This window comes from Theobroma cacao, chromosome 1 (genome assembly GCF_053813885.1).
Source record: "Theobroma cacao isolate CCN51 chromosome 1, ASM5381388v1, whole genome shotgun sequence".
Taxonomy (NCBI): domain Eukaryota; kingdom Viridiplantae; phylum Streptophyta; class Magnoliopsida; order Malvales; family Malvaceae; genus Theobroma; species Theobroma cacao.
In genome coordinates, this window is record NC_142639.1 from 28,014,559 (window position 1) to 28,031,378 (window position 16,820).

The 16,820-nt window shown below is 31.3% G+C and overlaps 1 protein-coding gene and 1 long non-coding RNA gene across 2 annotated transcripts; both read left to right on the forward strand.

Annotated features, from left to right (window-relative positions):
- Positions 1-2,338: 2,338 nt before the first annotated feature.
- On the forward strand, positions 2,339-4,145 carry LOC148764690 (uncharacterized). The gene is made up of 3 exons (XR_016024458.1): positions 2,339-2,435; positions 3,086-3,169; positions 4,005-4,145. It is a non-coding gene; the product is annotated as an uncharacterized LOC148764690 (long non-coding RNA).
- An 11,212-nt stretch (positions 4,146-15,357) lies between these two features.
- On the forward strand, positions 15,358-16,613 carry LOC18612943 (uncharacterized). Its single transcript, XM_007049936.3, has one exon. It carries the CDS (start codon positions 15,708-15,710, stop codon positions 16,503-16,505), a length of 798 nt encoding a protein of 265 aa, XP_007049998.3. The 5' UTR covers positions 15,358-15,707; the 3' UTR covers positions 16,506-16,613.
- Positions 16,614-16,820: the final 207 nt, after the last annotated feature.

Sequence of the window (16,820 nt, forward strand, 5' to 3'; positions counted from 1 at the left end):
ATTTATCATGACATACACGTGATGGATAGCATGTTTGCATGCTAGGAGAGTTTCAAAAAAAATTTTTTTTTACAAAAGCCGGTATTGTACCTAGAGGTACAACAAAGTTGATTTAAATCTCGAACTAGATCAAATAGAGAATTTATGATGAAATTAAGAATTTTAAAGTCCCAGAATGGTTTAATATGGTGATTCGGAGTTTGAGGATCAATTTGGAGTCAAACCGGAATTTTCGCTATCTAGGGGCAAAATGGTCATTTCCCACCTGGGGACAAAATGGAAATTTTTAGAAAAGATTTTTGGCCCCATTTGACTTATTGGAGTAAGATTTTAGGTTTAGAAGTGAAAAATTTTAATTTCGGCATAATTTGGAGAAAAATGGTAAAATGGTAATTTTACCACCCAGAATCAAAAATTTAATTTTTGAAAGGATTTTGATCAAATTTAATTATTTGGAGTGTGAAATGAGTATGAGGAGTGAAAATTATGCATTATGGCAAATTTTCAATTTTTGGGGCAAAAATGTAATTTTTGAAAAGTTCGGGGGCAAAAGTGTAATTTTGAAAAATTTGCTCCACCAAAAGTTTGGAAAAATCTGGAAATTTCACTTAAGACTTGGATAAGTCAAAGGGAATGCATGGTGAAAAAAGTAGGACAAGTGGATGGCTAGAAAAAGAAATGAATTAATAAAATATTTAAAATATGAATAAAATAATATTATTTCATTAAACAATAAAAAGGCATAAAAAAAATCAGCCCATAACCCATTCTTCTTCTTCAACATTCGGCCAAGCAAGAAACAAGAGAGAGAAAAGAGAAAATAAAACCCTAGCTAAGAAATTTAAAGGGAAAATAGGTGGAAATTCAAAAATCAAGAAAAAAAATGTAACATTTCTTAAATTTGTCTTGTGCTTTACCTTTCCCATGCATTTCCCATCATTTTTCATGGTTGAATCATGTGATTTGAGGATGATTTCAATTCTGGTCATATGGGTTTAGAGAGAGAAAGTTGTTAGATAAATTTGATTTTGAGCTATGTTAGTGTTTAGTGTTAGTTTCCCATGTTTATGAGTAAAACAACAAGAAAAATATTTATCTTCTCCATCAATTTCTCTAGGCCGAATCTAGCCAATGGTATGTGAGGATGAGGTTGACTTTATTTTAAGAGAATTGGGTGGAAAAATGATGAATTATGAAGTTGGAAATTAAATGGGAATTTTCGGTGCAATAAATTGAAATTTTTACCCACTAGGGGTAAAAGCGTAATTTATAGTCCGGACTGATAAATTGGACCAAATTCACAGTCATGGAGGTATTGTGGATACAATTGGATAATTGAAATTGAAATGGATGGAATTAGAGTCGAATTGGGGATTTTAGGAATTTACACCGTGTATAGGCGAGTTAGGTCGGACACCGCAATTAAGCGATTGTCTAGACATTTCAAATCCTATCTAGTGAATACGCATGGATAAGAGCCTGAAATAATTTATGATAAATTGACACAATTTATTGAATTTTGTGTCATGGATTATGGATAGGTGGTGAGTCAATTGTTTCGGGTAAGAGACTGCACCCAAGGGCAGAAGATAGGAGTATTTCTACTCCTAATACTGTGAGTAAACTTATTATCGTCTTAATTATCTAGAGTAGGTTTATACAATTGTGTGATTGTAAAGCCCGACCTTATAAAATACTATTCATGACATACATGCGATGATAGCATGATTGCATGCTAGGGGAGTCCCGAAAAATTTACAAAAGTCGGTATTGTACCTAGAGGTACAACAAAGTTTATTTAATCCTCGAACTAGATCAAATAGGAATTTTAAGGTGAGATTAAGAGTTTCACAGTTCATGGATGACTTAAAATGGTAATTTGGAGTTTGAGGATCAATTTGGAGTCAAATCGGAATTTTCACTAACTAGGGGCAAAATGGTCATTTGCCACCTGGGGACAAAATGGGAATTTTAGAAAAGATTTTTTTGACCCCATTTGACTTATTAGAGTATAATTTGACTTATTGAAGTATGATTTGAGGTTTAGAAGTGAAAAATTTTAATTTCGGTATAATTTGGAGTATAGGGGTAAAATGGTAATTTTGCCACCTCAGGGGCAAAATTGTAATTTTCTACCACCAGGATATTTTTTCCAGCACATGGTCTTCCTTGTCTTCATCTTTGACCCTTGACTAAACATGTGGTGGAGATAAAATGTTTAAATTTTTAAAATTTTAAAAACGGGCCAATGACATGATGCCATGTGTCATGACTTTATTAATTTATTAATTTCCTTTTTAAAAGGCACAAAATCAGCCCATCTTCCACCCCATGGCCGGCCAAACCGGCAAGAAGAGAGAGAAAACAAAAACAAAACCCTAGAGAGAGAAAATCAAAGAAAAAGTGTGAATTTTCAAGGAAATTAAGTGAAAAAGGTGAGTTTTTTTTCTATTAAGCTTGAGTTTTCTTATTCCCAAGCATTTCTCTTTATTTTCCATGATTAAATTACATGTTTTCATGATGAATTAAATTCTGAAAAAATGGGTTAGGAGAGAGAAAGTTGTTGGATTTATTTGATTTTAATTTATGTTAGTGTTTTTAGTTAGTTTAGCATATTTAGAAACAAAACAACAAGAAAAGAATTTATTTTCTCCCCCAACCATTAATGGCTGAATTTACCATGTAGTGAGTGAGGATGAGTTTGATTTTATTCTAGGAGAATTGGTTAAGGAATGATGAATTATGAGCCTAGAAAAATAATGGGAATTTTCGGAGCAAAAATACGAATTTTTACCCACTAGGGGTATTTTCGTAATTTATTGTTGGGATTGATAATTTGCACCACACTGAGGGACATTAAGTTAATTTGGGTGCAATTGAGGTATAGAAACTGAAAAGAATTAAATTGGAGTTTAAACGGACCCGTTAGGAATTTAATCGGGTGATAAGACGAATTAGGCCAATACCGGGTTTAGATAGTTACCAGTGCATTTTTGCATTCCATATCATGCATTGGTAGTCTAAATTAGTTTAATTTTGATTTAGTACCAACTTGGTGAAACTCTCGATTTTGTACTGTGTCAAGGTGGTGAGTCCTCCGATAAAGGCAAGGAAATTGCATCCGAGGACCAGTAGACAGAGTGCTTTGAAAGTCTGCATTCTAGACATTGTGAGTAAACTTACTGTCATTTTAATTATCTAGGGTGGTTTTTAAATGCTTTCATGAATTCTATGGAAAAAGGAATTTAAAAAGATAAATTTTCATGTTTTATGAATAAATGAGTTTCAATGAAATTAAATTATAAATTGTTTTGAAATTAATAGTGATTTTGAAAAATAGAGTACACGGGGACTGTTAATTGTGGCAATTTGATTGTTTAAATTAACTGGCTTATGATAAATCGAGCATGATTGGCTAGTTGGCAATTGTATTGAAATGCGAATTGTTTGGTTACCTTGAAAAACTACGAATTACAAAATTGCCATATCATGTTATTGAGTTTTATTATATGGTGGATTATATATTAATTAATCACTGCAGTAGGGGGTTTCTGTGGACCAGCCTTTTAGAGGGGCACGGTAAACCCCATTATATTCTTACCTTGAACGGAGAGGCGCGTAGGGTATCTCCTGGGGTAAAGTTTAGGGTTCACTTCACGCTAAACCACCACGTGAGGGGGAACTCAGCCAACGCCAAGGAACGGCTATGTTTTCAAAACAAAAACATGATTTATGTGAAATGTGAATTTTAATAGCCTTGGCGGTCTCGGTAGGATGCCTCGGCCAAGGTGTCCCCGAGAATGGATTTATGGCACAAGCCTAGATTTTTATGAGATTCATAAGCCTCTTTACGTGTTTTGAACAAAATGTGTTCTAATGCTATAACCCAGTTTATGATGATTTACCTTATTGTCTCCATGTACTCAACTCTAGATGTTTATGATGAGGTTTGTTTACTCATTGGGATTTTATAATCTCACCACCTTCATTTCCACCCATTTCAGGTTCAGTATAGACTGTAGATAGCTGATCTCATCGAGGACTACAGTGGGATCTGCATTTTCCAAACCGTAGGTTCACAGTCCTCTTTACTTTTGTTTATTCGGGGGCACTCTTGTTATTGTAAATTAAATTAAATATTTTGGCTTACTGTATTTAAGCATGTATAAATTTATTTAACTTTTACGTTATAAAAATTATTCACGTATAACTCTATAAATATTGTTTTATAAGAAAATAGAATATTTTACTTAATATTTCTTTTATTTTCTTATTATATTCAAATAACCATAATTTCGTTTTAAATGAAGATTTTAGACTTTTAAACTCATTTTGAATATGAATTGTGTGTTTTGTACTTGTATATTACGTTTTAGCCAGTTTTAAAATTTTTGAGAAAAATGACCAAAATACCCTTGTGAGACGAAAAATTAATATTTTATTTGTTTAAAGTTGGAAACAGCTTAAAATATTTTAGAACACGATATTTGACAATGGTTGCTCACAAGGGAACAAAGAAACTGATAGTAAAGCCTTGCGGGGTTTCGGGTTGACATTCCGGGAAATAAGTGTCTACCGGGACACCGCGGCGGTTGTCACGGGCTCGAGGGGAGTACCGGGTCGTGACAGTGATTTTATGGAAAATGGGTTTAAATGGTAAATTGCTATGTTTTAGGAGAAATTGTGATTTTATAAAATGATTTTATAAATTTTCTGAAAAATCGAATACTGGTTTTGAAAATAGAGTAATTGGAGACTGTCTGCTTGTGTTGTAAATTATGGTTTTAAATTGAATGGCTTATGATATTAAATGAGCATGAATGGCTAAACTGATTTTGGTGTTAGAATTATTTATACTGTGTATTCAGCCTTGAGATGCTAGGTTGCGATAAATTGCCATGTCATGCTAGAATGAATTTTATTGATTGGTGGATTATATATTAATTATTTACTGCAGAGGGGGTTCCGTGGACCAGCCTATTAGAGGGGCACGGTAAACTCCATTATATTATTACCTGGAACGGAGAGGCGCGTAGGGTATCTCCTGGGGTAAAGCTTAGGGTTCACTTCACGCCAAACCACCACGTGAAGGGGAACTTAGCCAACACCAAGGAACGGCTGTATTTTTCTCAAACTAAAAATATATTTTAAGTGTATACAAAATTTTAACAGCCTTGGCGGACTCGGTTGGATGCCCTGCTCAAGGTATCACCGAGTATGAGTTTTGGCACGAGCCAAAGTTTTAAGAAATTCATAAGCCAAGTTGATTACTCAATTTATATGGATTGATTTTATTTGGTTGAAATGAACTGAAAGGTAATGAAATTACGGTATGATGACTTATTTTAATTATCTCTATTTACTCGGCTTTAGATACTTTAGATGGTATCTGTTTACTCACTGGGATTATAAAATCTCACCCCTTCTTCCTATACATTTTTCAGGCTCAAGACAGTTTGTAGATAGTCGAGTAGGACGAGAACTAAGCTCGAAACTGCATTATAGAAAGTAAGAGTTCACAGTCTTACATCATCTTGGTCAATTGGAGCCCACGTGTCATTGCAGATCAAAACTTATATTTTGGTTATCTGTATTTCTATTCATACAATTTTTACTTTACTTTCATGTGCGAAAAATTATTTACGAATATTTCTATAAAAACTTATTTTATGAGAAAATAGAATATTTTATTTATTATTTTTGAATAGTACTAGTTGTCAAGAATTTGCTTTCAAATGAACGTTTTAGATACTTAATTGTTTTTAAATCATTAAATATATATTTTCTGCTTACCTGCTACATTTTTAGCAAGTTTTGAGATTTTTGACGAAAAATTACGAAAATACCCGTGTGAGCCAGAAAATAATATTTTATTGTTCTTATTTGAAAATGACTTATGATTTTTTTGAAATGCTAGATTTAATAACTGTTGCTCACCGGGGAGATGCGAAAGTTGATGCTAAGCCTTGCGGGGTTTCAATCAGCATTCGGGGTGAAGAATGTCCGTCGAGGCCTCGCGGCGGTTGTCACAGGCCCAATGGGGAGTTCCGGGTCGTGACAAAAATAAAACATATAAAGCATAAATTCCAATTAATTCGTAATATTATACATAGAGATGATGTCATAATAGCAAAGACTACTTTAGTAAAAAATGTGGTAAATCCATTAACTAAATCATTGTCTCAAAAGATGTTTAAGAAGCATGTAGAATTAATGTGCATGAAATATGTGTATGATTGGTTTTAAGTCCAAGTGAAAAATTATAATTAGACATGTTCCCTTAAAAATCAATTTTATCATTTCTTTATTAGATAAATAAATGTTTATATTACTTATTATTTACATATGCTATATTTTGATGGCTACTTATTTATTTATAATATATATAATCATAAATTAATTATTTTGTGACATTGTTGAAAAGCTATGCTGATGGTTGACACACTATTGAGTGAGGAGTTATACTACTTTAGTTCCTTAATTACCAAATTTGTTTTAGGCTATAAATGTGACAAAATGTTTAAAGCCTACAATTATTATACCTCTAACAAAAGATAGAATGTCTTAATTCATTGAGGTAGCGCCCTTATAACAAACAAATGGGTATAATGTATGAGATATATACATCCAACAAGATCCAACAAAAGGGAAATATATAAGTTTATCACTGTCAATAATTTAAAGGGTGGCTCTACTATATTTTACTAATTGTCCTTGGACTTAAAAAGTCAATATATTTTATTTAGTACTTATATGACTTTAACATTGTAAATAGGTGGTGCTAAATTTAAAGGTTATATACTACTACATTGATTTATGTAGCATTGATTTGTGTAGATGCTAAAAAAATTATATTGGATGTTTGATAAAGGATTCATCATTCGCTATCTAAAAAGGATATTCAAATAATTTTAATAAGATTGTTGGACTCAAGAAATTTGATCAATATTTTTGTTAAAAATTGTTTTAGAATCATATTATTTATATTAATATCATATATATAAAAAAAAAATTTTGAAGAAAATATTTTTCAAAGGCTAACAAGAATAAAAATCACAAACTGATATTACATAAAGTTGGATGTGGCAGAGGAAATTATTTATTTATAATACCCATGAGGAATGTGGTACAATGAAAGAACTGATTAATAAATATTATAATGAAATGGACCTCATTTATAATTCTTTTCTCTACAAAAGTCAGTTGTAATATTTTGATGAATATTATTGCAATTAATGGGTATATAAAGTTTTGAGAAACTAAACTAAAATAAAATTACATTAAGAGAATTTTGAAATAAAATATTAGTTATAAAATGACATGGATTTGGGATGATAATTGTAGAGAAAAATCCCTGAGGATCTCACACATATTATTTTTTAAGGTTTTCCACATATCTTATTTAACTAGGCACGAGTTGATACTTAGTTGGCCAACAGCATTATATGACAACAAAATTTAAAGCTCTTGAGAAAAATGCAACATTAAATTTTTTGAAGATGAGATATTTGAATCATTTGTAAAGTATTTTTCATCTTTAATTTACAATCTTCTGGTGGTAAATTCTTAACTTTTATTTTGAATAAAAAATTGTTGTTCTTTGTTTAAAAATTAAAATTTAGCATTACAGAAACTAGCAAATCAGAGGAAGAAAAAAAAATTTATTCCCAAAGGTTTTGCCTCCTAATACTACGCACTAGCAATGTGTGGTGCTGTTCAAAGTTCAAACTAGATTAAAACTACTCCTAAAAAATTGAAGTTACCATTACTCCAAAAGGAAAAGCAGAAAAGTTACTATAAAATAATATTAAAAAGATAAGGAATTTTCATTCATTTTGATGAAAGAACATTACGAACATACAAATTTGTATGCTTATAAAGCCAATTTAAATACAAAATAACTACCACAATATAATCCTAAAACTAATAAAAAGTTGTTACATGTCTTTTCAAGACTCCAACTACGGAATAACTTTGTCACATAGTAGGGGATAAATAATTTCCCACATATCTTCTCATTTATCTCTTTTATTATTATAGTAAGGTATCAACACCAAAAATTAGAATACGTGGACAGGAGTTGGTGCCGAAAGAGATTAATCTTTCATTTATTAGTTCAAGTACCTACTCTGCTGTTGGACCAAATGTTAAACGTGAATCACGTGATGGACTGCACAACATGAGTCCCATCTCAAGTCACTTTTAGCATAACATCCCCCAAAGTCGATGCATGCCCTCACCTCAACTTGTCTTTTACAAAAACACGTGCGTCTCCGGTCAAAGCACTGAATGGACTCTCCAAGTACATATTCCAAATTAGAAAAATGCTTAATAATCCTTACATTTTAGATTGTGTGAATCTCTTAGAATTGAGAATTGGATGGCGATTGGACAGACGGACAGATAGTCTAAGACGTCAATGTTGACAATAAATTTTCCAAAATTTATTAACAAGTCGATTCGGCCACCAATTTCTGTGTTTTAACCAAAGGTTTCAGACGTGTCACGGTAAATTTTTCTTATTTTGGTAGAGGTATGAATATCGATAATAATGTTTTGAATGTTGAACTCATGTTATTTTAATAGAGAAGCCAAGGGGGTATCAGGTCATTTTTTTTCTATTACGGTATTAACATCTAAAAATTTTGTTTAATTATTTAAAAATATTCAAATAAGTATGTATTATTTTATTATATTCTATTAAGTATTCATGTTTTTATTTTACACCAAATTAGTATTTTTAATTAATTCTTAATTGACGGCTGTTAATTAAATTATTATTTATCATTTTTTTTACGTGACATAATAACATATAATAATAAATGATGATAAGACATAATCATATAAGCATATGACACTTTTATTTTTCATACCAACTTCACGAAAATATAAAACGATAAATAACATTTTAACTCATAATAATTAATTAATCTTTAATTATTTGAATTTATTTAACTCAAAATAAAAATATAACGAATTGATTGAATACAGTAAAAAATAAAAAAATTTTACAACTTTTTAGATGATTCAAAAACTCTTCTTAAGTACTATAATTTTTTTTACCGAACAATCACTTATAAATGTGATCCATGTAAATGCTGACCACATATTAAGGTCCGCTGCGATTCAAGCTAAGCCTACAGTGCACGGAATCAATCTTGAGCACCACAATCAATTATTTTATTTATCTCTCTATATATTTGCAGAATAGTCAAATTTATCAAAAAAAATTTAGTGTCTTGGAACACGAAAGGGTCAACATTTAGCAATCCGTTAATTGGTAATTACAGATATCTAGAAGGTCTCTATCTTTCTTGGTCCTTTTTTTTTTTTTTTCAAAATCTTTTGAAGTAGGTATGAACTCAGTTAATCAAGGGTGAAGAAGCCAACAAGGGACACAAATCCTCGTCGTACGCAACCTTAATTCTCGAGCTTTGGGTGATAGGGCAGGCATCAGCGTGAGGTCTTGTGAAAACATGAAAGCGGAGGTCTTTTAGATGGTCGTAGTATGGTATAATATTTAAAAGAATTTTAAATTATTTATAACATTTAAATAAATTATTTTAGAATAAAAAATATTACGTTCTAATCATTTGAGAAAAACACATTCCACCAAGTCATACATCAAATGTTCCATAACTTCAACTAATGGATTATAATAAAAGGAAAAAACTTCATCCAGAGAAAATCTCGTATCAAGCATGAAGTTAGCTAATCCATTCTGTTTTCTATAACCATGGCATATAAAAACTTCCCATTGCCGCTAGAGTAAGCTATGAATTGCATTAATTAGATCTGAATTATAACATGGGTGAGTTCAGTTAAGGTAATGGCCTGTGCAACAAGCTGGTTATTAACTTGTAAATCAATCTTTTGGTAACCCATGTCCCATGCAGGACATAACCCCCTATAAACTCCCCAATGTTTAGCTTGATAAGTCGTGCACTTGCCAAGCCGAACTGCATATCCACCTTGCCTTTCTCTTGCTGAATTTCTAAAGACACTACCTACAATCGCTTGATCAGTTGATCATCGATATGCACCATCCAAATTCACAGAGATCCAATCTATTGGAGGGGAAGACTATCCAATAAGAGCTTCCTCTCGTCTAATAGTAGCCCTACTATCACAAATTGTTAAACAAGAATTGTGGATAGCAATAGACAAACTATATATCAAATTCATATATCATTTTTTCTTTTATGAGGTTCAATTAAGTATTTATATTTTTATTTTGTATTAAATAAAATCTTTCTAACTAACTGTGACTAATTATTAGTAGTCAAAAATCATTTATCTTTTTATATCATATGATACATGGTATGTTAACATATTATAATAGATAATGACGTGATATTATGACATGATTACGTGGCATTTTCAGATCATACGTCAGCTTCATATTAATATTACATGGCTTAAAAAAGAGAAATGTCAATTTTTATTAATAGCAATTAGCTAACCTTTATTTATAAAAACTTGTTTAATTCAAAATAAAAATATAAAAACTGACTTGAACGTATTAAAAAAATAAAAAATTAATTATTTAAATTTTCTTAAATAATTCAGTTTACCTTTTTAACTATTATACCTAAATAGATTGATTTGAATTTTTTTTTTTTTGAGTTTACGGCATTGGAATAAAGAATATGGTAAATATGATTCAAATTTGCAGATTCAAGCTCAATATCAAGAAAATAAATTTAAAAAAAAAAAAAGAAAAAGAAATACAAGCTTTAACTCCCCCTTATCTTTCCTTAGTGCCAAAACATGGCAAGCATATTTTATGCGTGGAACATTTTAGAAAGTTGTTTGAGTAACGTGAAACGCAGGGACACACCGATCAAAATAATTTTAGATTAATTAGCTGAGTCCGAAATTTGTTGAGAATTCATGGGTCTCAGCTCTCAGTCTGCATGCGGACATGGTTTCTTTGACTTCATTGGGAGTTGCACTGTGTCATCAGCTTTTCTTCAGACTATCCATCGGGAAGGAGGAGGGGGAGAGAAAAAAGAGATATTCTTTTGTTTTGCACTTAATAGGAATATATGTTAGCTATATAGTATGTGTATAGCTAACAGGACAACACAAACAGCACATCCACCTCTTAATCCCACCATTGGAGCAATCCTGTTTACCCCAAAAAGCTTTTCACAAAAAAATATTAAAAATATATATAATATTATGTAGGAAGGCATAAAGACACCTACAAAAAAGAGTTTATGTAGATGCCTATGTGGATATCCTATCCTTATTTAAACACACAAAAATGTCTAAAATTGTCCTACTTACCAAACAAATTAACTATCAAGCTTTCCAACACTATAGAAGAAATTAAATGCTATGCACTATACCTAAATAATTGGCATTTAACTTTAAATTTTGAAATTCTAAATAAAATTTTTTATATAACAATGAATTAGCCCTAAAGGTTTACATAAGTTAGGATTTAACTTAAACTAACTCACTCCCTGTCACAGTTATCAAATAAAATTATTTGGTTAAAGGATAGCTATTGAATCAATTTATAAAGTTGACCTAAAGGTTTCAATAATTAGGTTTTATTTAACTATAACAATTACAAACAAGTTAAGAGCTTGTTTAACTGTTTTTAATACTTGAATAGTCATGATACATTATTAGATGTCAATATTTAATTATACATATGAACTAATCAATTGGGTAATGATGAATGGAAAGGAGTTTGATTCATCTTAGTTTGACTTGGATTATAACTTATATACATTGTCAACATGTTAAGAAACTAATGCATCACAAACATTAAAGAATGTCAATTGAGAATGTGAAAACAGGTTAGTTAAGTTGGACCTAATTAAAAAACGTTGAGAACTTTTGGGATAAATTGAATAGTTTAAAATTAGTCTTAGGCAATTTTACAGCAAGCATAAAGTTATGCAAAATCTTACAAGGTTTAGGATTAATTCAATTGCCTATAAATATAAGGCTTATGTCATAAATTGAGGGTTATGATTGGCACTACAAAACTACTAGAAATCATCCACAAAATCCTAAGACGATTTTAAAGGAAATTATGAAAAGATTTGAAAACCTTGAGAATTGATTTTTTGGCTTTTCAAAACCGCGTCCACCAATCTCTTCTCTCAACCAATTAGGCTACTACTTTCTTCTTTTCTTGAGTTCAAATCATACATAATTATCCACTGATTGTGGTTTAAACCATGATTGATTGAAACTCTATTGACTAATTAAGAAGAAGAAACCATGTGAATCGCACTTAACCACAAATACCTGGTGCACTTCTTTGGTGTTCTTGTTATGTTTTGGTTTCTTTTAGTTAAAGAATGTTCTGATTGTCTCTTCCTTAAATAAGGTTTATCTATATGAAATAATCAAAGTATGATTTTGCTTAAGAAAAAATTTTAAATTTTTGCTATGTATTGTTGTGAAACCTTAACCTTTCATGAAGTGATGTTATTTAAACTTAAGTAAATGTTGGATAAGTTTGAATGAATTATGTTTTAATATAATTTTGATTGTTGGTTGAGTTTTCCAAACTATAATGACATGAATTTCTTATTATGATGTTGTTGGAGTAATGACTATTTCATATGTGGAGGTATGACTATTTCATAGTGTTTTGTAAAATAAACTATATTTGTTACTGCTTCTAACTTTGCAAAAATATTAGTAATTCATGAGGCAAGTCGTGAATGTGTTTGGTTAAAATTTGTAACTCAACATATTTAAGAAACGTGTGGCTTGTTAACTAATAAGGAAATTTCAACAACATTATATGAGGATAATACCACTTGCATAGCATAGTTAAACGAAGAATACATTAAAGGTAATAAAACAAAACATATTTCGTCAAAATTCTTCGTCAGTCATGATATCCAAGAAAAATGTAATATTAGTGTTTAACAAATTCGGTCAAATGACAATCTAGCAAATTTATTGACCAAAGTCTTTCTTACTGTAATATTTGAAAAGTTGGTACAAAATATTGGAATGCATTATTTTAAAGATCTTAAATAATGCAGTTATTAAGAGGAGTAAAATATGCATTATAGTCTTTTCATTCATCAAGGTTTTTTAATTAGGTTTTTCTTGATAAGGTTTATAATGAAGCAATATTTCAATAGCCTATTCTTGATTTATGTACTTTTTTTCGTTCACTCGTATTTTTTTTTCATTAAATATTTTTTTAGTAAAGTTTTAACGAGACATATTCTTAATACAATGGATATTCAAGGGAAGTGTTATGAATATATGTGTGATTATCTATTTTGTAGATTTTGATGTAGATTACATTAGATTAAGATTAGGATTTAATCCGTCTATCTAATTTCTTAGAATTATCTTTATTTTATAAATTCTATATAGATAAAGGGTTATTAATCTATAAATGGGCTATTCATTTCATTTGTAAATACACACTTGAATAAAATCTTATTGCTTTATCTAAATACTTTTTTTTATTGTTATTCTTTTTCTTTTATAATTGTTCTTTCAATTTATATATCATAAAAAAAAATTTTTTTTTATCTCTCTCCAATTCCCTCTCTCCCAATCTCCTTTTCTTGTCTCCCTTTTTTGTCCATTATTTGCAATAGATCTAAAGCCCTAAATTCTTAATTTTGATTCTTGAAGGTAATATTTATTTAACTTTTCTTACTAATTTACCCATTTTTTAATATTTATGATTATTTATAGTCACAGTTATTTGATTTGTCACAATTGTGAGACAGGAAATTCGCGGGCTCTAGTGGTTGTACAATGTGTATATTTCGGTAGATCTTATCCTTGAAGGCCCTTCATCTTAGGCAAAAACAAGGGACCTTAATTTTCCTTCCATTAAAAATGAATTGGGATTTTAACGCAGCCTTCATATGTTATAAGAAATATATTTGAGAAGAAGAACATTTTGTGAAGGAAATTGTTTCATCTTAGGCAAAAACAAGGGACCTTAATTTTCCTTCCATTAAAAATGAATTGGGATTTTAACACAGCCTTCATATGTTATAAGAAATATATTTGAGAAGAACAACATTTTGTGAAGGAAATTGTCAATATTTGTGTATTGCTTCAATTGATTATACCATATTCCTTCACTGTAGACTTATATTGTATTTTACGTGTAACAAAAAAAAATTCCCTTGGATTTTGATGGAAGACAACCACAATTAAAGCAAGCCTAAGTACCGTTGAATTAAGACTAAAGCGCAATTAAAGCAAGCCTAAGTAACGTTGAATTAAGACTAACTTGCAATTAGGTTTTTTTTTTTCTTGCCTTACTTAATTAGGCTTGGTCAATGTGGATATGAGAAGCTGGAGGTTGTTCATAAATTTGTTTAAATAAACATTACCGAATCAAAATTAAGAATTTGAGAATTTGGACCTATGGTTGCTAATGGATTGAAAAATGGAGAAAAGAAGAAGAGATTGGGTGAGAGGAGTTTGAGAAAGATAAAAAAGAATTAGTTTTATCTTTTTTTAAAAAAAAAATTTCAAAAAACTAGTTATAATTATTTTTAAGTTTTTCAAAGTTTTAAATTTGTTTGTTAATGAGATGACATTCTTTGATGGCTTAACAGCTGATAAAAACTATGTATTGTCAGCTACCAAATATGATCCTTTTTATTAAATTTAACTTTTTTAATGGCGATCATGAATTTGTCCTATACAGGTTAGGGAAATTCCAAATGATAATAACAAATGGACATGACCATTATCTCCTAACAAATAATTATAAATAAGAGATAATAATAATAATAATAATAATAAAATATTGAGATAATTCTGTATAATAGATAATAATAAATAAAAATAACAAGTGTAAATAATATAATTAACCATTAACCAATCAAACCAGGAAAGATATTGCACATTCCATGCTTGTACATGCACATACAAGACATCGTAAAATACTAGCAACTCTTATCAAAAACGATCATTAAGCATTTATTAGGAATATACTACTAAACATGGTTATCATACGCTATCTTGGTCTTATTGTATTTGTTTCGTTTTTATTTTTTTATCTAATGAATTTAATTTGGACAATTATTTTTAATAAAAATATAAAATTTTTAATTGGGCATGGTATCAAATAAGAAGGAGAAAAAAAGGAGAATACGAGTTTGATATTACCACGTCAGAGGTTTAGCGTAACGGAGCAGGCGGGGTTTGATTCAAAATATTCAAAACGCCAAAAAAGGAGAGATGGCCCGATTTGGCGTCGGAGAAAGCGACGAGATAGTTTTCAGTCAAACATAAGCGTTGTCAACTTTGAGAAAACAAATACAAAAGTAGTACGTGCCAGAAAAGCTTTACCCGGGTCTCACGCCTCTTTCTCTCTAAAGTCCAGGGTCCTCTTCGGTCCCTCCTTTTTCTAGATTCTAGTTTACCTCTTCTCATTTTATTACTACTAGATTAGTTGTCTATAAGTCATACACTATCAAATCCAGCCATGTGATGCTTTGTAATTTTTGCATATATAGCCACTCATGGTTTCCCCTGTCTTTCTATTACAAGTCTTGTTCCCTGTCGATTCTCACGCCTCACTGCAACCTTACATTAATCTCAAACGCCGGCTTAAGCTCCAAAAAGAAGAAGACAGTAAAGAGAAGAGGAAGCCTCTTGGGTGTTCGCTGCGTCTTGTTTTGCAACCCGCTTGTGTATCAGGGAATAGGTTATGCTATGCTATAGTATGATCTAAATTAAATATGGGTCTCAAGCTTCTGAATCTACATACCATTCCATGTTGGTTTCACTTGCTGGGCAACCACATCTCGTGCCTCCACCTGCAGCCTGAGCCTCGGCTTGGTACCATCAAGATCATGGACTCTGACGGGATTGTCAAGATCTATGATCGTCCCGTCCATGTTTCCGAGCTCATAACGGAGTTCCCTAAGCACATGATTTGCCGTTCTGATTCGTTTTACATAGGCCAGAAGATCCCAGCTCTCTCCAAGGACGACCAGCTCCAGCTTGGCCACAGATACTTTCTTCTTCCTAAACATTTTTTCCAGTCAGTTTTATCGTTCGTTACCATTGCCTCCTTTGCCAACGCCCGATCTCCGCAATCTCCGGTTCCATCTTCATCTTCGCGGGTGTCAAGTATTGCTCTGGTGAAGAAGGCTGCAACTTGCCAACCTTTCCAGATACAAAAAAGTCCATCCGGATGCTTAAGAATACGAATATCTGATGAATTTATATGGCAGTTAATGGAAGAAGGCAGAATGAAAGAGAGTGTTGATGAGAGTTGGAGCAGAGTATGCACCACCCCACAGTTGCAGAAGCAGTACGCGCAGCTTGTGGGTTCACGCCATTGGAAACCCAAGCTGGAGACCATTAAGGAGAAGGAGAAAAGGAAGATTTCGTCTTTCGGAATGATGAGGAAGAAGAAATCACAGTTGAAGAACAACCTAAAGACTCAGAGATCATCTGAACACCATGTTCATGTAACTTCTGCCAAACCCCCGTCAAAACCCAAGATTAGGATTAAATCATCAAGAAAATGATCAAACCCATTTTTGTTTTTAAGATTCCTGTTGTAAAAGAAATTACAGGTTTTCTTGCTAGAGTTTAGAGAAAGAAAGTGAATTAAACCATCTCAAATTACACTTTAATTGTCTCGTACTCTTAATATTTGGCTCCGCCTACCATTATTAATTCTTGATTTTGTTGGGTTTTTGTATGGTGAAGTTATGGACTGCCTAAGATCTAGAACCGGAAAAGGTAAGTCTGATACCATACCATCCAAGGTGATGGATGGTCATATTGGATCTTCCACCTTTTCCATTTTTTTTTATAAACTCATAACAAGGCAAACAACC